General features: G+C 44.6%; 1 protein-coding gene across 2 annotated transcripts in view; it reads left to right on the top strand.

Annotated features, from left to right (window-relative positions):
• Positions 1-1,683: 1,683 nt before the first annotated feature.
• Positions 1,684-23,299, top strand: part of LOC135041406 (myosin-binding protein H-like) — a 202,567-nt gene continuing 180,951 nt past the window's right edge. For both annotated transcript variants that reach the window (XR_010235039.1, XM_063954934.1), the window contains exon 1: positions 1,684-2,029. Coding sequence is in view for 1 of the 2 variants with exons in the window: in XM_063954934.1 (XP_063811004.1) it covers positions 1,735-2,029 (295 nt within the window). In the remaining variant the exon portion in view is untranslated. The remainder of the gene's footprint in view (positions 2,030-23,299) is intronic.

The following is a 23,299-nucleotide window of genomic DNA, read 5'->3' as shown; positions in this document are numbered from 1 at the left end:
CCGAATCGAGAAAATAGGATTTTATATACCTACCGGTAAATACTTTTCTCGTAGTCCGTAGAGGATGCTGGGCGCCCTCCTAGGGCTCCTTTTTCCTGCATATTATCTTTTCTTCTTGCACAAGTTATCACGTGTTAAGTTGTTGTTCTGCAGTTGCTGTAAAGTTATTCATGCTTGTTGGCATGTGTTTGAGTTGTATACCATGTTGTGCGGCATGGTTGAGGGTGTGTGAGCTAGTGTGAATCTCGCCACTAGCTTAAAGTAAATCCTTTTCTCGAAGTTTGTCCATCTCCTCTGGCATAGTTCCTATACTGAGGTCTGGAGGAGGGGCATAGAGGGAGGAGCCAGTTCACACTGTAAAAAAGTCTTAAAGTGCCGAAGGCTCCTGCGAACCCATCTATACCCCATGGTTTTAAATGGACCCCAGCATCCTCTACGGACTACGAGAAAAGGATTTACCGGTAGGTATATAAAATCCTATTTTCATATCCATACAATTGATGGTCCAGCAGTGCTAAATGTGTTATGTAGCCTTTTTTTTCTTGGGCATGCCTTTATTTTTTCTTTTCTTAAAATGCTCTTTGGTCTTCATTATCACAGCTAATTTGGAATTCACAATATGACCAACAGTTTATGGAATTAGGGGGGCATTTACTGTAACTCTAAAAGCTGACCTTCTCTTAATGATTACCAGATTGAGGCTACTTGAAAGTCAATTGTTAGGGCAGTAGCTTTCATCTATGTAAACTTGGAACTTACACAGCACATGGTTGTAAAATGTATGCAATTATAGTTTTTACATTTATATTTATTTTTTAAATTATATATATATATATATATATATATATATATATATATATATATATCACAGAGTTACAGGCGGCACTCACGGACTCACTCAGAAAACGACTGGGAACCCCAAGTCTGCTTACAACGTTTCGGAATTTATTTCCTTCGTCAGGTAACAATTGTTACCTGACGAAGGAAATAAATTCCGAAACGTTGTAAGCAGACTTGGGGTTCCCAGTCGTTTTCTGAGTGAGTCCGTGAGTGCCGCCTGTAACTCTGTGATATTCTCCATTAACAAGAGGAGGGCACCCGGCATTGAGCTTTGTTGGTTGATTGGAGTGCCGGATATTGCTTGCTTTATATATATATATATATATATATATGGACAACATTAGCTTTGTGTGTGTGTAATCCTAAAAATCTTGCATGAACAAAGTCTTAAATCTTGAACCTTATATTTCTTGATAGAATGCCACAGGCATCTATCTATCTATCTATCTATCTATCTATCTATCTAGCTAGCTATATATAGACTACCTCTATGACTGTTTATTATTACCCAGTTTTGTCTTCTCATTGTGTCCAGTTGTAAAGCGCAACGGAATTTGCTGCGCTATATAAGAAACTGTTAATAAATAATATCTATCTATCTATCTATCTATCTATCTATCTATCTATCTATCTATCTATCTATCTATCAATCAATCAATCAATCACTCTTTACAAGGTAGACGGTGTTAGATATAAAAGCTGTACACTCTCTTTTAAAACCTGTCATGTTTGTAGTACAGTTATTTTTGTCCTAGGAAGCTGAGTGCCCCAATGCTTTAAATATACAGAGGCACTTCGTAAAAACAGGTGGTATAATGCCTGACAGGAGGCTATATAAATCGGAATGACCAAACGTTTTTACAGCTATAGTACAGGACAGCTTCAGGCTCAGTCATGCCAGCAAAAGTTCCCATTAAAAAATCCCCTGCTCCACCAAAAGCTGCACAAAGTAAGGCTCCAGAAGTAACAATGCCTGTTGCTCCAGCTGTGGAAACTAGTGGTGCAGTTCCAGAGGTTCCTGCACCAGTTGCTGAGACCCCTGTTTCAGTACCAGAGACCTCTGTTCCAGTTCCAGAGACCCCTGCTACTGATACCCCTGTTCCAGAAACCACTGTTCCAGATACTCCTGAAACAAAACCAACAGAAGAAAAAGCTCCTGAGCCGGTGATTCCTGAGGTTCCAAAGGATGGTAAGTAACTAATCATATTAGTAATTAATATTATAACACAAAATAAAAAATATTGTATGAAATCATTATTTTATGAATGTTGTAGATAAACAAATGTTGATTTGCAATATGTTGTGATTTACATGTACAGATTGTTGATACTGGCTATTGGTTTGATTTATGCTTACAGATATTTGATATTGGCTATGTTTACTACTGTGGCAGGAAAAGCAGAATTCATTTTAAGGGGTCCACCTACTGTATGTATTATATGTATCAAAGTCCCATAGACAAATGCGGGGAGTGGGGGGGTGGGGGGTTCAGTTGCCTGGAACCCCCTCCCCCTTTAGCCCACACCATAACCAATGTAGCAATTGTATATATAGCTGCTGTGTTAAAGATCTCCTCAGTATTACATATAAAATAATTAGCAACTTCGGTGGACCTTTTAAAATGTGTCAGCCAGCAATTAACACACATGTGTGCACAAACTGGGAGATCTGTAAAACATGCACTGTTAGGGGTGCTCTGCTACAGACCATAAGCTTAATTATTAATACTGTAATGTCTACATATATGTCCAGGGCAGTTTCTAGGTTCTTCTGCTGCTCTCCCAGACTTGATTCAATGCTATGGATGGAATATATACGATTTCCCCAAAGGATTGGTGCCCACATCTGATATAAAGCATTCAGCTCAGGCAGGATGTCCCTAATGCCACATCTAATGGCTTACTGTTATCGCTGGCCCTACATATGCCAGAATTATGACATATGCCAAATTTTGCGGGACAGTCCTGTTTTATATTTGAAACCCCCCCCCCCCCCCCGCTGTGCGCAGGTTTAAAATGTGCAGACAGTTTTAGATTGGGGAGCAGCAGCATGTCTAAACTCAAATCTAAATCTAAAAAGCAGTGTAAAAATAAAGTTGACCAGCATTTGTTGGCTACATGCAGAAGCAGCCAGTACTGTATTTCCCCAGCATAACATTTTTTTATTTGCATCCCTTGCATTGCAGCATTGCATCATCTTTTGTCCAGATGGAAAGTTACTTGCTTTCTTTCTTTGCTTTATAATCTGAATCTTGTCTTCTACGTTTAGGATAGCAAAAGGGGAAAATCAAACTAGCAAACAACAAACAAAAAATGTATCATTTTTAAGCATTTTTCTTGTTTTGGAAAGGTAAATTAATACAGAACCATAAAGTATCTATATTTTAATTTATCTATCTATCTATCTATCTATCTATCTATCTATCTATCTATCTATCTATCTATCTATCTATCTATCTATCTATCTATCTTATATGCTGTTCTGTCTGTTTTTTTGTGGGTACTACCTAAAAAAAACCATATGTTGTTGAATCACTGGTCACTAGTGCTACAATTGGCAAAACAGTATCAGCACATGGGTGAGAAAACCATCAGCATCAAAGGGTTTAAATATAATTTTTTTCTCCTAAAATAGTAATATTTTAAAAAATATTTTCCATATTTTCTTATCTTTCAATTTATTAGTCGTGAAAGTGAAACTGGAAGCCCAAAGCCAAACTTCCAGTTCCACTGTTCATGTGAAAAAGACCCCAAGACTGGCTGATCAAGCAATTAGTGTCCAGCATTGCTCAGCTACCACAGAAAATTACAGCATGAGAACATTTCTAGCATTGGAGTATGCAGATAGAGAAATTATATACTGTACTATTTTCGCTATCACCACATATTAGTAAGTAGGGCTCCTTAAAATAATAATTCTGAAAGTATTACAGCAATAAATGGTCGGAGACACTAGCTGCATTGGCTACACAGTAATAATAATATTTGGAACACAGTGTATTCACACTGATTTATACATTGTCATTCAGCATGTGCCTGTTTTGTCTGACAACCATAATGGTCTGATGGGTGACATGATATCAGCACTTGAAAATGTTGCTACAGTAGTTTCAGGGCCACTTCTGGAAATCCCAGCTGTCTTTATACATTTGGTGGCACACATCATGTCACACTTCTTTCAGAACACTCCAAGCAATTGATTTGCACAACCAAACCTCCTATATCATATTAATACACGCAACTAGTACAGTTTTTCCAATAATGTATTTAAAATACACAATAATTAGCATGCCATGCGGCAGCCTTGATCGTCCAACCTCATGCGCCACAATCAGACACTTAATACATGAGCTGTTTGCTCCTGTGTTGTAAGCTAAGTAATTCTAACTATATGAAGCTAGCATTAATTGTTTGTTTAAACTATTGCAGCTAAGCAGATCTATATAATGTGCAGTCACTGATGGTTGATGGATTTGCCATTGATGGGGGAGATCTGATATCTATCCCTAGCTTAGCTGCAATGGTTTAACTAACAATTACAACCAGCTTCATATAGGGGGTCATTCCGAGTTGTTCGCTCGTTATTTTTTTGTCGCAACGGAGCGAATAGTCGCTAATGCGCATGCGCATTGTCCGCAGTGCGACTGCGCCAAGTAAATTTGCTATGCAGTTTGGTATTTTACTCACGGCATTACGAGTTTTTTTCTTCGTTCTGGTGATCGTAATGTGATTGAAAGGAAGTGGGTTTCTGGGCGGAAACTGGCCGTTTTATGGGAGTGTGTGAAAAAACACTACCGTTTCTGTGAAAAACGCGGGAGTGGCTGGAGAAACGGAGGAGTGTCTGGGCGAACGCTGGGTGTGTTTGTGACGTCAAACCAGGAACGACAAGCACTGAACTGATCGCAGATGCCGAGTAAGTCTGGAGCTACTCAGAAACTGCTAAGAAGTGTCTATTCACAATTCTGCTAATCTTTCGTTCGCAATTTTGATAAGCTAAGATTCACTCCCAGTAGGCGGCGGCTTAGCGTGTGCAAAGCTGCTAAAAGCAGCTTGCGAGCGAACAACTCGGAATGACCCCCATAGTTAGAATTAGAAGGCTGCCTACTGTATGAAGGAGCTGCATGTGTTAAGTGTATGTCTGTATGTATGCACAGTGCATCTGGAAAGTATTCACAGCGCTTCACTTTTTCCACATTTTATTATGTTACAGCCTTATTACAAAATGGAATAAATTATTTTTTTCAGTCAAAATTCTACACACAATACCCCATAATGACAATGTGAAAAAAGTTTTTTTTAGATTTTTGCAAATTTATTAAAAATAAAAAACTAAGAAATCACAAGTACATAAGTATTCACAGCTTTGCTCAATACTTTGGTGATGCACCTTTGGCAGCAATTACAGCCTCAAGTCTTTTTGAATATGATGCCACAAGCTTGGCACACCTATCTTTGGGCAGTTTCGCCTATTCCTCTTTGCAGCACCTCTCAAGCTTCATTGGGTTGGATGGGAAGCGTCGGTGCACAGCCATTTTCAGATATCTCCAGAGATGTTCAATCGTATTCAAGTCGGGCTCTTGCTGAGCCACTCAAGGACATTCACAGAGTGTCCTGAAGCCACTCCTTTGATATCTTGGCTGTGTGCTTAGGGTCGTTGTCCTGCTGAAAGATGAACCGTCGCCCCAGTCTGAGGTCAAGAGCGCTCATAGAACAGGTTTTCATCCATGATGTCTCTGTACATTGCTGCATTCATCTTTCCATCTATCCTGACTAGTCTCCCAGTTCCTGCCGCTGAAAAACATCCCCACAACATGATGCTGCTACCACCATGCTTTACTGTAGCGCGATGGTATTGGCCTGTTGATGAGCAATGCCTGGTTTCCTCCAAACATGACGCCTGCCATTCACGCCAAAGAGTTAAATCTTTGTCTCATCAGACCAGAGAATTTTGTTTCTCATGGTCTGAGAGTCCTTCAGGTGCATTTTGGCAAATTCCAGGTGGGCTGCCATGTGCTTTTTTTTACTAAGGAGTGGCTTCTGTCTGGCCACTCTACCATACAGGCCTGATTGGTGGATTTCTGCAGAGATGGTTGTCCTTCTGGAAGGTTCTCCTCTCTCCACAGAAGAATGCTGTAGCTCTGATAGAGTGACCACCGGTTTCTTGGTCACCTTCCTGACTAGGGCCCTTCTTTCCCGATTGCTCAGTTTAGACGGCCGGCCAGCTCTAGGAACAGATCTGAATGACCCCCTCTGTATTCTCAGTGGGGACTGTGGTATGGGCTAGTTTAGTAAGCTTCAAAAATCTTAGCTGTTCTATCCCGAAGGGTGAGTATCGCCACAGAGGGATCTTCAGATGCTTCTCTGGAGGCCTATGTGCTTCTCTCTTCTCTTCTATCACACATAGATTATTAGCATGTGCTGCCTGATACCTGTGCAAGCATAGGATCTTAGCTGGCAGTAAATTAAGATGGCAGTAAATTAATAGAAATTGCAGACCTCATCATGGTCACTGCACCGGCAGGACTATTTTGTTAAATACATCTATTAAATAGTTTCTAATCACTGTAATACAGTATGTAAATAGGTAGGCCAATCCTGGGATCCTGGGATTTTCACCCAAAAATGCTGGGATTTGAATCCTAGGATTGGAGTCTCCAATCGCAGGATTTGCGGGATTAGGTTGCACATGCACACATTTGTTTTTTGCCAAGCGGCAGTGAGCACTAGCAGCACTCTGCTCAGACGCTGCCTGGCTGTGTGCGGCGTGACTTCATAGAGGTAACACTTGCCAGCCCAGAGGTAACACTTTCCAGCCCACCTCTTCATCCGTATCCACCCACTTATGCAGAGGACTGCCAGTGCCGAGCAGCCTGAAGAGCAGGAAGACTGGATTATGCACAATACAGCACTCCTATTTCAACAATTACTGTGATATGTGGCCATAGAAAATTATATTTCTACCAAATATAAATCTCTTAGGCTCATGGGTAGATTTACAGGCTCAGTAGCATGGGTGTAGCGAGGGTGGCTCCTATGGAGCCCAAGCTCCAGGTGCCGGAGAAGTTAGAGGGAGCTCCGCCTTCCCCCAACACTGTGTCGCAGACTGGCAGGCAGGCGCAGAGCAGGAGGTGGAGGAGCAGAGGGGCGCACACTGACTTGGACTCTGAGACTAGGTAGGGAACAGGACAGGCCAGAGGCAACAGCAGGAGATACTGAAAACCGTCACATGCTGAAGCTCTGCCCATCCTCTTTATATGGCTCACTGTGTGCATGTGGCTGTGCAGCAGGTTTACTTCTGTCCTGTAGCACCACTCTCTGCCTCCGCTGCTGCAGCACCTCTCTCTGTCTAGCCCAGCTGCTGCAGCACCTATCTCTGCCCCAGTTTCTGCATAATCTCTCTCTGCCCCAGCTTTTGCTCTCTCTTTCCTGAAAGCTGCAGTACATGTCTCTACTTCAGATGCTGCAGCACCTCTATCTGCCCTAACTGCTGCAGCACCTCTTTTTGCCCTAGCTGCTGCAGCACCTCTCACTGCATTGATCATAGTTGCCTATCCTCCCGCATTTTGCAGGAGACTCCCTGAAATAGCAGCAATCTCCCGCACTCCCTGAATAGACCAGCAATCTCCCTGATTGCACCTTACCCCCATTAAGTAGCTGTTACATTATTGGGGGAAAAAGAAATCAGAGGTACATACATTCAAATGAGCTCATCAGTGTCACTTCCCTGCATTTGTTATAAGGCACAATAATCCCTATGGCTACATGCATTTTAAATAAGGTTTCTCGTGGCCACTTACAGTATATGGCAGCTCTTGTAAAACACAATACACAAACAAATCCTGCAAAATATCAGTGTCTTTTCTTCAACAAGTAGATCTTACTAACTTTGGTGCTCATTTACATTTGGATGTAAGTCATTTTCATGACACGCCTCTCAGATGTAGCAGTACACGATGCCTTGCCACAGTTACCGGTAGTGATGTCATTGTCAGCGGTTCCTGCAGGTATGTAGGTTGGACGCCCCTACACACAAGCAGATGAAACTATGGGCGCGAGAAAGGGGACGTGCGCACACTGCAAATGGAGCGTGTCGCGAGTCAGTGGGTGTGGACTCGAAGCACGCCCCCCATATTGCTTAGCATGGGGCACGCCTTACAGTGGCGGCGGCAACTGGAGACAAACCAGAGAGCTGGGAGTATATTTTGTACTGTTTGGTGCACTTTGTTCATGTGCAGCTATATAAGCTGCGAGTTAAAAAAAGAAAAAAAATAGATCTGTTGTTTGTACTTTTCTGTGTACTGTACTGCAGCACACTCTGGCAAGGTTTCATAGATGTGCAATAAACAGCCTTGTGTTTGAGCCACTGCTCTGTCGCTTAGTAACCAGCCAGCTTGCTGCAGCCTTTGGCCAATATTGATGAAAATAATATTGTGAGCTGTGAGGTGGTCAAAATTGATTGGAAATGACTGGAAATTAATGTTATTGAGGTTAATAATACAATTATGTTATTTTAGCTTTTTTGTCAATTTAAAAAAAAAAAAAATCGAAAAAGTCACGGCGGTTTTGCAAATCCAAAACCAGACTATAAATCAGAGCCAAAGCCAATTCCAGCAAAAATGGTCTCTAGTCTATATGGAGAGCCATGGGGGTCCCCACACATAGATACATTACCAGTGTGGCATATGTCAGCTGGGGTTCTGTGTAGCATAATATGAACTGGAGGTACTACAGTGTGTTTAGCACATTTGTGGTACTTTGAGAATTATACTTTTTAATAACATCATCACCAGTATCTCTTATTGACAATATTATTGGTAGGAAACCCCTACAGTAGTTGCCCTTGCACCCCTACAAACCTTAATCTGGCCCTGTCTGTATCTCAGGGCTATGTCTTGGAAAGGCGAGTATGTTTCCACATGTTGGAGTCAAGGTGATCTTTTTTTCACCAAGATACACAGATCATTGTACCTGAAGAGGAAAAATACAATGAAAAATAGGAAGCAAGAGTGTTGTAATGTGTGTGTGCTGCTGTAATGATGAAATCTTCCTTCCATGTATTGCATTCGGAGGATAGTCTTTAGGCACAGTTTAAGGTCTGCGGAAATTATTTTGTTCAATGAGTCTATTCATCAAGGTAAGTTGATCTTAAAAATCATCATCTCAATTTACTTATAAAATGTTGCTACGGCAGATTAATAATACTCCGCTCCTTGGCGATGCTGGCTGGCAGATATGCTGTAGACTGGAAGTGCAAACTGATGGGACTTCCAGCTTTACTTTCATCCCTCCAAAAACAAGTAAGAGAAAAAATTCAATTGAAACAAAATGTTAAGGAGGAGATGTACTAAGCCTTGAAAAGTGATACATTTCACAGTGATAAAGTACCAGCCAATCAGCTCCTAACTGCCATGTTACAGGCTAGGATTGCAAATGACAGGAGCTGGTTGGTTGTTACTTTATCACCATGCAAGTATCACTTTTCAAGGCTTAGTTACATCTCGCTCTAAGAAGGAAAAGGAAAAATGTTTTAATCAGTATAAATGGGGAGATTTATTAAAGCCTGGAGAGAAAGCGGGGAGAGATAAAGTACCAATCAATCAGCTTCTGACATTTTACAGGCTGTGGACGGGATGCATGATGCATTGCATTTTGTATCAGATACATTCCACCACTTATTACGTTATTGGTGTTTAGTAACACCATAATCATGAAGATTTCAGCAAAGGACAGCTCTCCCAATGAGTCCTGGGAGTCCTGATGAGTGACTCGGGAGTCCTATCTGCGCATGTGGGCGCGGGGGGAAGCAGTGGCGGGACCAGGCGCGTGGATCTGGATCCAGAGGCACCAACATGTAAAGCTTTAGCTGTCCCGGGATGCATAGGGGCCTCCTCTATAATCCCGCCTCCAAGCACTGTGAGCTCAGTTTTGAAGTTGTTGCCTGCAGCAGGTCACTAAACAGGAGGGCTGAAAGCTTTTACTTTTTGACAAGAAATCTGACTTTTTTTCTTCTGGGCTAGCAGCACTGTAAGTCAGGGTGACTTCAGTGCGGCAGCTCCATCTCCTCCCAAGCGGCACCGCACACTCCCATTGGCCTGGTTCCCGGGTATCTGCGACGGAGGTGTCCCGACTTAGGCAGGGTCACAGACTGCTCTCCTAGATCGTGTGGCTGCTATGGAGAGGAGGTAAGAGGGTCCCCTAAGTGGGACCAGCCATTAAACCACGATCTGTCCTCAGTCTGGGGAGATGAACGGCGGCGCTGTCATGGACACTGTCATTGGGCAGGGACCCCACTAGATCACAAGGGCATTCGGAGCGCAGGTCAGGTGTACTAACACCAATTTAATGAGGCTCCATAGTACCTGGGGTGGAAGACCAGCATAGGGGAGGCGGCGCTTTACCTGTAGCCCCTCCCCTGGCTCAGGGCGCCATCTCCTGCAGATTTACCGCCCTGGAGCTGCCTCACTCTCCCTCACTTCCTCTCAGAGACTCTGGGCGCCATCTTCCAGAGAGCAGCAGCAGGTCTCCGGGATTGCTGATCAAGGTCTCCCATGTAAAGCCGCCTGTGTTCAGCGCTGTGTCTTTACAGTCACTTGAGTATCCTACATCATGTCTTAGAGACAGCGTTAGTTTAGAAAAGGTGTACATTGCAGAGTATATTGTACGAGTATTCTGCTATATCCACCGGTCTGAGACCGCGCTGTGATATATCTATATCTATATATATCTATATATATATATATGTATATATATATATATACACAGTGGCGGATCCAGGGGGGGTGGTACTCGGGCCCGTGCCCCCCTGTCATTTGTGGCCACAACCCTATGTGTCCCCGGTGCCGCACAGGGAGATGACAGGCGCCCGCTGAGATTGTGTTACCAGCGGGCGCCCGTCTCTCCTCACCGTGAGCCGGAGGCAGGAGCTCAGTACTGAGCTCCGGCTTCCGGCGCTGTCACTGTGCGGCGTGCGCTATGGGAGAGACGTCAGTCATGATGTCTCCCTCATAGTGCTGACTGAGGAGCGGACGCCCAGAGAGGAGGAGGACTGCAGCGGTCTGGAAGCGGGAACGGGGCTCGGTAAGTATGATGTTTTTTTTCTTCCTTAGTGCAGCGGGGGCATCTACTGGGGGCAAACTACAGGGGGACCTTATTACTGGGGGGCATCAACAAGGGGCATTACTACTGGAGGGGACATTACTACTGGGGCAAACTACTGGGGGCATTATTACTGGGGGGCTTCTACTGGGGGCATTACTACTGGGGGGTCATCTATTGGGGGCATTACCACTGGGGGACATTATTACTGGTGGCATCTACTGGGGGTTTTACTACTGGGGGCATTATTACTGGGGGGCATCTACTGTGGGCATTACTACTAGGGAAGTCATCTGTTGGGGGCAAACTCCAGGGGGGCATTACTACTGGGGGCAGCTACTGGGGGACATTTTTACTGGGGGGCATCTACTGGGGGACATTATTACTCTTGGCATCTACTGGGGGCATTACTACTGGGGGCATTATTACTCGGGGGCATCTACTGGGGGCATTACTACTAAGGGGGTCATCTATTGGGGGCAAACTCCTGGGGGGCATTACTACTGGGGGCAAACTACTGGAGGACATAATTACTGGGGGGCATCTACTGGGGGCAAACTACTGGGGGACATTATTACTGGGGGCCAACTGCCCCTCACACACTGCACCCTGCCTCTCACACCCTGTCCCTCACACGCTGCCCCCTTCCCCTCGCACGCTGCCTCCTGCCCCCTGCACCTCACACCCTGCCCCCTGCACCCTCCCCCTCACACACTGCCCCCTATACCCTGCCCCTAACACACTGCCCCCTGCCCCTCACACGCTGCCCCCTGCCCCTCACATGCTGCCCCCTGCCCCTCACAGGCTGCCCCCTGTACCCAGCACCTCACACACTGCCACCTGCCCCTCACACGCTGCCTCCTGCACCTCACACGCTGCCCCCTGCCCCTCACACGCTGCCCCCAGCACCCTGCCTCTCACACACTGCCCCCTATACCCTTCCCCTCACACGCTGCCCCCTGCCCCTCACACGCTGCCCCCTGCCCCTCACATGCTGCCCCCTGCCCCTCAAACGCTGCCCCCTGCACACTGCACCCTGCAACTCACATGTACCGAAGCCGCACGCAGATGTACTTGCCCCTTCCATGGTGCCCCCCCTATCATTTTCTTCTGGATCCGCCCCTGTATATATATATATATATATATATATATATGTCCAGTGCAGCATTATTGTGATAGAATTTCTGCATTGCATATGACTATGTGCCTGTATCTGCTGTGTGGTCTCACTTTCAGTGTTTCCCAGATATAACTGTCACTATATTCTGTACCCTGGGCTAGGTGCGTTTGGGTCAAACAATATGGTTGTTCACAGAGTTTATCTATATACTTATATAAGTATATTACTCCTGTGTTACAGTCACATTATACCCTGTCTTATTCCACAGGTTATTGAATTTGTCTGGCTATATATTCGTACTGTGTAAGTCCAATCGTTTACATTGTCTAACAAAAGGGCAGCAAATCTGCAGAAGCTCCTGCAACATGCAGAGCATGCTTCGTGGATTTATCAGAGGGGGAATTATTGCATGAGTCTCTGCACTGCTTGTCATGCACCTCCCAGTTAGTCCACAGCTCCTGGATGTAGTCAGGAGCCCCCATGGGCAGCATTCACTACCCTCCTGGGTACTCTGGTGGAGTGCCTTGAGCCCCCTATGGGGCCGCCAGTGCCATTACCTCCACAAATTGTCCCTATGGTTAATCCGCCTAGGGCGGAAAATTTGTCTGACCAACTGCAGCAACAAAACCAGTCTCTGGATAGACAGAAATCAACTTCAGGTCACTCCCGTGTCCCTGGTCCATCTAAGTGGGCTGCTTCCTCCTCACAGTCTACAAACTTTTCTGATGTTTCATCTGAAGAGGAGGGGGAGCATACGGTCCTGTCTGACACTGAATCCTGTGGTACTAATGAGGAATCTCCCTTATTAATTGATGCCCCTACCCTGGTAGTTGCCCTTAAGCATATCCTCCAAATCCCAGATGAGGAGGATTCTACTACTGTGTAAAAGAAAACTGATAAGTTTAAACAGCAGAAAGTGGTTAAAACTATATTACCCCATTCTGATCATTTAGAGGACATCAGACGGGAACCCTGGTCTAATCCAGGGAAGAAATTCCCTATACCCAAATGGGCTTTGTCTCTCTCCTTGCAGAGTTGTGTAACAAATGGGAGACTCTGCCATTCTCATGTCATCTACTCCCTCATCACACTGCACCCCCATTACGGCTGCTTCCATAAATTTTCTGGGCTGGTTTTCCATCCCAGTCCATCTCTGTACACTACCCACCCTACCCCCACCCCAAGGGACATGCACTACGTGCCCACCCCCCTTGTCCAAAAGACATAAATCACCACCTTATTACCAGCCCTCGGTTGCAGCCCACAAGGTAGTTAGGTCTGGCCAATTCTTCCTGCAACACCTGTGTTGGTACTGTTAATTTTTTCTTGAGCAATATGTTTCAACTGCACATGCTTCAGATGCTTGGGTACTGGAAGTTGTCTCTCACTGGTACGCTGTCTCATTCAAGAGACGTCCCCCTCACCAGTTCTGCACAATGGCTCTCCCATCGGACCCGTTAAAAGTGCAGGCTCTACAAATGGTTGTAAGTTTCCTCCTGAGTACTGGAGTGGTTGTGCCGATTCCTCAGCCCTAGCGAGGCAGAGGTTATTACTCGACCCTGTTTCTGGTCCTGAAACCCAATAGGTCCTACTTGCCTATACTCAACCTCAAATCTTTGTACAAATTTGTGAGGGTGTTCAAGTTTTGTGTGGAAATGCTGCACTCAATAGTGCTGGCTATGGAACCCGGAGACTATATGATATCCCTGGATATAAAGGATGCATATCTACATATTCCTATTGCCATCTCGCATCAGAAGTTCCTACGGTTTGCTATTGGTGACCTTAACTACTAAGTCCAGGCTCTGCCATTTGGACTGGCTACGGCTCCTCGGATCTTCCCCAAGGTCATGGCCGTTATGACGGGCCACCTCCGTCGCCAGGGAATAAGAATCCTTCCATATTTGGACAACCTACTGATTCTGGCAAGTTCACACGAAGTCCTCCTCAGTCATCTACAACTGATGGTGACTTTCCTGCAAGTCCATGGGTGGCTAATAAATTGGAAAAAGTCCTTGCTGGTCCCAGCTCAGAGCATGGTGCACATAGAGGCACTCTTGGATACACATAGTCAGAGACTGTTACTGTCTCCAGACAAAGTCCTGAAACTTCAGGACAGGATCAAGGGCTTCCTTTATTGCTCCAGAGTGTCGATACACTCAGCGAAGCAAGTACTTGGCCTGATGGTGTCATCCTTCGACATGCTAGAGTACGCTCAATTTCATCTCGTCCCCTGCAATGACTGATCCTATCCAAGTGGGACGGCCTACCTCATTGGATCAGATACCAAATGGTCTCTTTGACTCTGGAGGGTCATCTGTCGTTATCCTGGTGGCTCCAGGACCAGCAATTGTGTAGGGGCCGTCCCTTCTGGATTCCCAAATGGGTCCTACTGACAACGGATGCCAGTCTTTGGGGATGGGGAACGGTGTTGGATCAACACTCGTTTCAAGGTCATTGGACCAAGGATAAATCACTCCTTCAGATCAATATTCTGGAGCTGAGAGCAGAGTTCAATGCACTGTCTTTCACCCTGCCTCTGGTACGGAACAGGCCTGTTCAGGTACAATCAGACAATGCCACCACAGTGAACTGAACTGGGAAGCGGACTTCCTCATTCACCAGGACTTTCACTCTGGAGAGTGAAGCCTTCATCCTGAAGTCTTCCAACTCCTGGTGGACAGATGGGGCCTACCGGACGTAGACCTAATGGCGTCTCGGCACAATCACAATGTTTCGTTCCTCGGATCAAGAATCAGGGATCCTCAGGCAGCATTTGTGGATGCACTGGCAGTTCTGTGGAACTTTCAGCTGCCTTACATATTCCCTCTGGTATCACTCCTGACCAGGGTACTGCAGAAGTTCAAGCAGGAACGAGGAATGCTAATTCTAGTCGCTCCTGTGTAGCCCAGACAGCATTGGTTCTCAGACCTGCAGGGTCTATCAACAAAGCGTCCCCTTCTACTTCATCAGCATCAAGACCTCCTTGTTCAGGGCCCTTGTCTCTACCCAGACCTGGTCAGACTGGCTTTGACAGCATGGCTCTTGAAGCATCACTCCTGAGGCCTAAAGGATTTACTGAGGCAGTTATTCAGACTATGCTGAATGCCAGCAAACCGGCCTCTTCCCGGATTTATTACAGGGTTTGGCATTCTTACTTCACCTGGTGTGCTATTAAGAATTATGATGCTTATAGATTCAGAACTTCCAGGATTCTGGCTTTTCTACAAAGAGGCTAGACTTAGGCCTTCATCTGGTGTCCCTCAAGGTTCACATTTCTGCCTTGTCGGTATGGTTTCAGCGCAAAATTGCCTCTCTACCTGATATTCATACATTCACTCAGGGTGTTTTATATATTCAGCCTCCCTATGTCCCTCCAGTGGCTCCATGGGACCTGTCTATTGTATTGAAAGCCCTTCAAGAGTCTCCCTTTGAACCTCTTGAGTCGGTGGACCTCAAATGGCTCACGGCCAAGGTCCGGTTCTTGCTGGCTATTGCCTCAGCAAGAACGGTCTCGGACTTAGGCGCTTTGTCCTGTCATTTGCCCTTTTTGATTTTCTCCACCGTGACAGGGCGGCTCTCCGAACCTCACCCGGTTATTTATCTAAGGTGGTGTCATCTTTTCACCTGAACCAAGAGATTGTGGTCCCAGCCTTTATCTCTTCGGACTTATCGGCTAAAGAACGGTCTTTAGATGTGGTTAGGGCTCTCCGTGTCTATGTGGACAGGACTGCCTCTATTTGACCGTCTGATGCCCTATTTGCCCTGTTTGGGTTCCACAAACGTGGCTGGCATGCCAATAAGCAAACCTTGGCCAGATGGATTAGAATGGCGATTGCACATGCTTTACGAGCAAGCTGGTCTTCCAGCTCCTGCTTTGATTAAGGCCCATTATACCCGGTCTTTTGGACCTTCTTGGGTGACCCGCTGTGGCGCGTCCAACAATTGTGCAAGGTGGCTACGTGGTCCTCTGTGAACACATTTCTTAGGTTCTATGCCTTTGATACGTTCACCTCCCAGGAGCCTTTCTTTGGATGTCAGATTCACTCATCCGCTAAGGCGCGTCCCCTCCCTTGAGGAACTGCTTTAGGACACTCCTGATATTTCCAATCCTGTGTACCCTGCTGGAGAAAAGGAGTGTTATGGTAGACTTAGTTACCATTGTTAACACTCTTTCTGCAAAGTACACATGGTTCCACAGGGCGCCCGCCCTGACGCACCAAGCTTCTTTGGGTTTGTATGGCATTAGCTACTGGTACCTTCTCCTGTCTTGAGATTGTGTTCTTATGTGACTAACATCTGCTTTCTCTCTTGCCTGCTCCTGCATTGGACTGGTTTACAAAACTGAGCTCTCAGTGCCTGTAGGCGGGATTATAGAGGAGGTCCCTATGCATCCTGGGACAGCTAAAGTTTTACCTGTTGGTGCCTCTGGATCCAGATCCACTCTACACCCCAATGTTTCACTGTGGAACCCTGTGTACTTCGCAGAAAGAGTGTTAACAATGGTAAGTCTACCATACACTCCTTATTTGCTGCAGGAAGCAGAGCAGCTCTCGAAAGAAGACCTGCTTGCCTGCAAAGAGAAAGAGGGCAGTCAGGAGTTAGGAAAAGCCATTGCTCCAGTCCAGTGGTGGTAAATAGTATTACTACTTTTTTTTATATGGCACAAGGGTTCCGCAGCGCCTAACTAAGTACATAAACAAATGAGCATAACAAGAAAAACTATTTATAAGACAATGTAGGACAAGTACATGGTATATAATTGTTGCTGCATCAGCAGACATGACACTAAAATAATCATCAGGGTGGCAGAAACCAAGAGTTAGGCGCCATTGTCGGGAGTATGAACTAGAAGATATTCTAAGTCAAGCCTCTTTCAGACATGATGCCAGGAATTTGCTGGGTCTAAATGCCGGCAAATTCCGAGCTCTCATCCCCAACTCTGGCATTTAGACCCAGCAAATTCCTGGCAGCATGTCTGAAAGAGACTTGACTTAGATTATCTTCTACTCCATACTCTCTACAATGGCAGCTCACCCTGGGTTTTTCCTGCTAAGCAACTGGATCTGAAACAATTGTGTGACATTACCTACTGTATAATTGTAAGCACTGTAATGTGTCATAATCTGATATGCTCACTGGGCACTGCAATGTGGTGCAATATGAAATGGAGGCACTATAATGTGGCTTACTATGACCTGGGATATTGTAGCATGGCATAATATGAACTCTAATGTCTACAGTATGTTATAATGAATTCGGGTACAGTGTGTCATAATGTGTACTGGCAGCCCTACAATGTGACATGAGGTAAACTAGAGAACTACAATGGTTCATAAAATAAACTAGGGCACTACTATAGGGCATAACTTTAACTAGGGCATTACTGTGGTTCAAAAAAGGAACTAGGGGACTAGTATGGGGCATACAATTAACGGGTGGTCTTCAGTATGCCGACTGTCGGGATCCCGGCGCACAGTATACCAGTGCCAGAATCCTGACAGCCGGCATACCGACACTTTTTCTCCCTCGTGGGGGTCCACGACCCCCCTGGAGGGAGAATAAAATAGCCCACCGTGCCCGCAGCGAGCCCACAAGGGGCTCATTTGCGCTCGCCACGCTGTCGGTATGCCGGTGGTCTGGCTCCCGGCGCCGGTATGCTGGTCGCCGGGAGCCCGGCCGCCGACATACCATACTATACCCCAATTAACAATTGCTGTGGAGATGTGTCTCTCAAGAATCACTGGGACAGGGGCCCCTTTGGCCTACATTTTGGAAGTTCTTATACACCCGTGACAGCCAAACGCTTTTCCCCTTTCACAAGTAAAAGTTTAGATTAACTTTGTTATGATTTTAATTCCTTCAGCGATCGCTGTAATTATTTTATTGCTGCATTTTCTGTAATTCTTTATGCAATTACATGATCTGTTTGTTATTTTCTCAGTGTTCTTTCCCCATGCTTGTAAGCCATGTTCCCTACAGTAAATGAATAGTTAAAAATAATAAAAGAAAGTTAAAATAATAATTTAAAAACCTTTACACATCGAAAGTGGTTGCACTGACTTTCCAAACAAAAAAATCAAATAATTTTATAGGAAAATAAATGTATTTTCCTACTCAGACAGATCACTGACACTGATGGCTGTTTTAAATTCCAGACAGTACTTGAAGTATCCACATAATTATATTTTAAGGGGATAGTAATATATATATATATATATATATATATATACAGGTTGAGTATCCCTTATCCAAAATGCTTGGGACCAGAGGTATTTTGGATATCGGATTTTTCCGTATTTTGGAATAATTAGATACCATAATGAGATCTTAAGATGATGGGACCTAAATGTAAGCACAGAATGCATTTATGTTACATATACACCTTAAACACACAGCCTGAAGGTAATTTTAGCCAATATTTTTTATAACTTTGTGCATTAAACAAAGTGTGTGTACATTCACACATTTCATTTATGTTTCATATACACCTTATATACACAGCCTGAAGGTCATTTAATACAATAGTATTAATAACTTTGTGTATTAAACAAAGTTTGTGTACATTGAGCCATCAAAAAACAAAGGTTTCACTATCTCACTCTCACTCACAAAAGTCCGTATTTCGGAATATTCCGTATTTCGGAATATTTGGATATGGGATACTCAACCTGTATATATATATATATATATATATATATATATATAAAATCACCAGGTGAATAATTGTAAGCATATAGTACCAGGTGCAGCGATGAAGTGAGCGGCTGCAGGAGGCCGCCGCTCACTTCATCGCTGCGGCGGGTGAACATCGCTGAGCCGCTTCCACTGCTACAGGAGGCTGTCACTCACTCCTCTGCAATAGCGTGTGTGTTTTACCGGGCAGCATCAACATCTCCTCTCCGCTGTGCAGTACATTGGGCAACGCAGGACTTATTAGCCAGGGAACGCTCGGCTAACTGTAGGGAGACCCGGCTGGGTCTGACGTGTATCCCCAGCATGATTCAGGATACGTAAGATTTATATGACTGATGGAATTGTATCTCCAAGCTGCTATTTTGCACTATAAGTTTGTCACTTTATTCGAATTGGCATAAAACGTACTTTTTGGACATTTAAGGAGTGCTGGTTTTCTTCTACAACATAAGCCCCAATAGGAGCCTTATGGTGTGGTAGTGTTTAATCTGAATGACCCCAAACCGGGCACCCTGCATAAGATGTGGACAGTGTTGTGCGGACCATGATATACAATTATTGATTTCCTGGAACTGGATTTGGACTGCACCGCGATATTAGTTTTTAATTACATGTTGTTAGGTTGTTGTATGTATTGTATTGTTTTGCACTTGGTGCACATGGTGCGAGAGTGCATATTATAGTGCTCAGTTTCCTGCTCTTTGAGTGCACACGTGTAGAACGATGGAGTTTGGTGTCGGCGACATCACTGGGACCAAGAGATTTCAGGATAAAGATATATCTAAAATACTTTTTTCTAACACTGATCAGTTGGCTTTTGATCAGGACAGTCCGCAGGAGGTTCATACTGATCTATTAAGGTTGCGTAAGAGATTAGTGGAACTTGAACTTCATGGGCTGACATTGTCTCAATATCATAAAGAGAATTTAGTCCCGAGAGGTTTTAGAATTAAAAATCAACCTACGTTGGGACGTAATTGTAAGGAATTTTGCAGACAATGGTGTTTGATCCTTAATCAGTGTAGTTTTGATTTAATGCTCTTGGTCATCCAGCAGGTGAACGCCGACATTAAAGCTGTGGAGAAGGATATCAAAGCCTGTGAGATTGCAGGTTTAGATAATATCAAAGCCGATAACAGTGTTGACTGGTTAACTAAATTGGATGAAAACATAGCAACATTTAAATCAGATTTGCTAGCCTTTAAGAAAGGTAAATATAAGAAAGTCAAAGAGGACTATAGGGACTTTCGAGTGTATCCTTGGTTGATACCTCAAACTAATAGACGACAGTGGCAACAGGGTAAGACGTTCAAGAGACGACAACCTAGACAATATACTGACATTGAATCTAACACATCTTTGAGTGACTCAGATAATTCCAGCAAATCTAGACATTTTTTAGGAGACAAAGCGTCCTCACGCAACAAAACTTCGTCAGAAAAAGAGTTAGAAAACCCTGCAGGAGAGGGGGCGTCAGGCATCAAAAATCAAAGAGAAAAATACCCCAGGATGACCCGCAGGTAGCCCTGTTTAACTTATCTTCATATAAATTGACTGATTCAGAGGCTGCAGTGTTAGCCAAGGGTCTGTCGTTTGTCCAAACTCATCGACAGAAACCTTTTGATTTTGAGGTCGAACTCTACAGGTTTCATAGGCAGCTGCGTCTCAAAGACTTCTTCAATAAGCGAACAGCTTCTGAGTATAAATCAAATCCGTTTAAAATTGCTAGCACCTTTGATCCACCCTCGACTAACGCATCAATCGAGACCTTTATGCGTTTAGTGAGGATGGACACGATACCGATCTTACGGAAAAGTAGGATCAAATACTCAAATTTGAATAAGGAGGAGTCATTAGCGATCAAGACTTTAAACAACAATGCCGATATTGTGATACGCCCCGCCGATAAAGGCGGGGGCATTGTTATAATGAATAAATCTAAGTACATTGAGGAGGTAATGAGGCAGCTGTCAGATGAAACCTGCTATAAAAGACTTCAGTTTGACCCCACATTTAACTTCAAGAAGGAAATTGATTCCATCATTCAATTAGGCTGTAACAATAGCTGGATAGATGAGCAGACCGAGAAATTTCTCGTGCAGGACTACCCGAGGATCCCCCTTTTATATATCCTACCGAAGGTGCACAAGAGTTTGGTGGATCCTCCGGGTAGACCCATCATCTCCTCCAGAGGGTCATTGGGACAACCTTTGTCACAATATGTCGATTATTACTTACAACCTGTAGTTCAACATACTCTCTACTTTATTAAAGACACCTCTGACTTTATTAATAAATTGGAGCAATCTGGACCACCGCCAAATGATTGTCTTTTGGTGACGTTGGACGTCTCTAGTTTATATACCAGTATTGACCATTCAGAAGGGATCGAGTCGGTTAGGAGTGCTATCACCACCAGTCCACATTATGAGGGTCCACCAGTTGATTTTCTGCTATTATTGATTGAGATTATTTTACACAAGAATTATTTTTTATTTAATAACTCCTTTTTTCTGCAACTCCATGGGACGGCGATGGGGTCTAATATGGCCCCATCGTACGCCAATTTATTCATGTACAATTTTGAAAAGAACAATATTATGAATGATGTAGATTTTGCAAAATACATCTCATTTTATGTTAGATTTATAGATGACCTTTTCATGCTGTGGACTGGTGGTGAGCAAGCATTGATTCAATTTATTGGAAGGTTGAACAGCAGACCTGGTTCTATTCGATTTACGTATCGATTTAATAAAGTAAAAATGGAGTTTCTGGATGTGTTGGTAGGAATTGATGAAGGAAGGTTTACCACAAGCGTTTTTAGAAAACCTACAGATAAGAATACGCTTCTTCTCGCATCTAGTTTTCACCCACAACCTTTAAAGAATGGACTCCCTTACTCTCAATTAGTAAGGGTGACGCGTATTACTTCGGACCATACCAAACTGCCAGAGGCTTTAGCAAATATGGGGCAAAAATTCATTGAGCGGGGCTATGACCCATTGGAAGTGAAACAAGCAATTACAAAATGTCTGGGGCTCAAACGTGAAGACCTGCTGGTTCCCAAAACGAAAAGTGCGGAAATAGAACGTTTGGTATTTTCAAGCACCTACTCAATCACGTCGGGTCTTGTCAAAAAGTCTATACTGAAACTAGGGATGTGCACTTGAAATTTTTCGGGTTTTGTGTTTTGGTTTTGGGTTCGGTTCCGCGGCCGTGTTTTGGGTTCGACCGCGTTTTGGCAAAACCTCACCGAATTTTTTTTGTCGGATTTGGGTGTGTTTTGGATTCGGGTGTTTTTTTCAAAAAACCCTAAAAAACAGCTTAAATCATAGAATTTGGGGGTCATTTTGATCCCAAAGTATTATTAACCTCAAAAACCATAATTTCCACTCATTTTCAGTCTATTCTGAATACCTCACACCTCACAATATTATTTTTAGTCCTAAAATTTGCACCGAGGTCGCTGGATGACTAAGCTAAGCGACCCTAGTGGCCGACACAAACACCTGGCCCATCTAGGAGTGGCACTGCAGTGTCACGCAGGATGGCCCTTCCAAAAAACACTCCCCAAACAGCACATGACGCAAAGAAAAAAAGAGGCGCAATGAGGTAGCTGTGTGAGTAAGCTAAGCGACCCTAGTGGCCGACACAAACACCTGGCCCATCTAGGAGTGACACTGCAGTGTCACGCAGGATGGCCCTTCCAAAAAACACTCCCCAAACAGCACATGATGCAAAGAAGAAAAAAAGAGGCGCAATGAGGTAGCTGTGTGAGTAAGATAAGCGACCCTAGTGGCCGACACAAACACCTGGCCCATCTAGGAGTGGCACTGCAGTGTCACGCAGGATGGCCCTTCCAAAAAACACTCCCCAAACAGCACATGACGCAAAGAAGAAAAAAAGAGGCGCAATGAGGTAGCTGTGTGAGTAAGCTAAGCGACCCTAGTGGCCGACACAAACACCTGGCCCATCTAGGAGTGGCACTGCAGTGTCACGCAGGATGGCCCTTCCAAAAAACACTCCCCAAACAGCACATGACGCAAAGAAGAAAAAAAGAGGCGCAATGAGGTAGCTGTGTGAGTAAGCTAAGCGACCCTAGTGGCCGACACAAACACCTGGCCCATCTAGGAGTGGCACTGCAGTGTCACGCAGGATGGCCCTTCCAAAAAACACTCCCCAAACAGCACATGACGCAAAGAAGAAAAAAAGAGGCGCAATGAGGTAGCTGTGTGAGTAAGATAAGCGACCCTAGTGGCCGACACAAACCCCTGGCCCATCTAGGAGTGGCACTGCAGTGTCACGCAGGATGGCCCTTCCAAAAAACACTCCCCAAACAGCACATGACGCAAAGAAAAATGAAAGAAAAAAGAGGTGCAAGATGGAATTGTCCTTGGGCCCTCCCACCCACCCTTATGTTGTATAAACAGGACATGCACACTTTAACCAACCCATCATTTCAGTGACAGGGTCTGCCACACGACTGTGACTGAAATGACGGGTTGGTTTGGACCCCCACCGAAAAAGAAGCAATTAATCTCTCCTC

The sequence above is a fragment of the Pseudophryne corroboree genome, chromosome 2 (assembly GCF_028390025.1).
Source record: "Pseudophryne corroboree isolate aPseCor3 chromosome 2, aPseCor3.hap2, whole genome shotgun sequence".
NCBI lineage: Eukaryota > Metazoa > Chordata > Amphibia > Anura > Myobatrachidae > Pseudophryne > Pseudophryne corroboree.
This window is presented reverse-complemented; position numbering and strand designations above follow the sequence as displayed.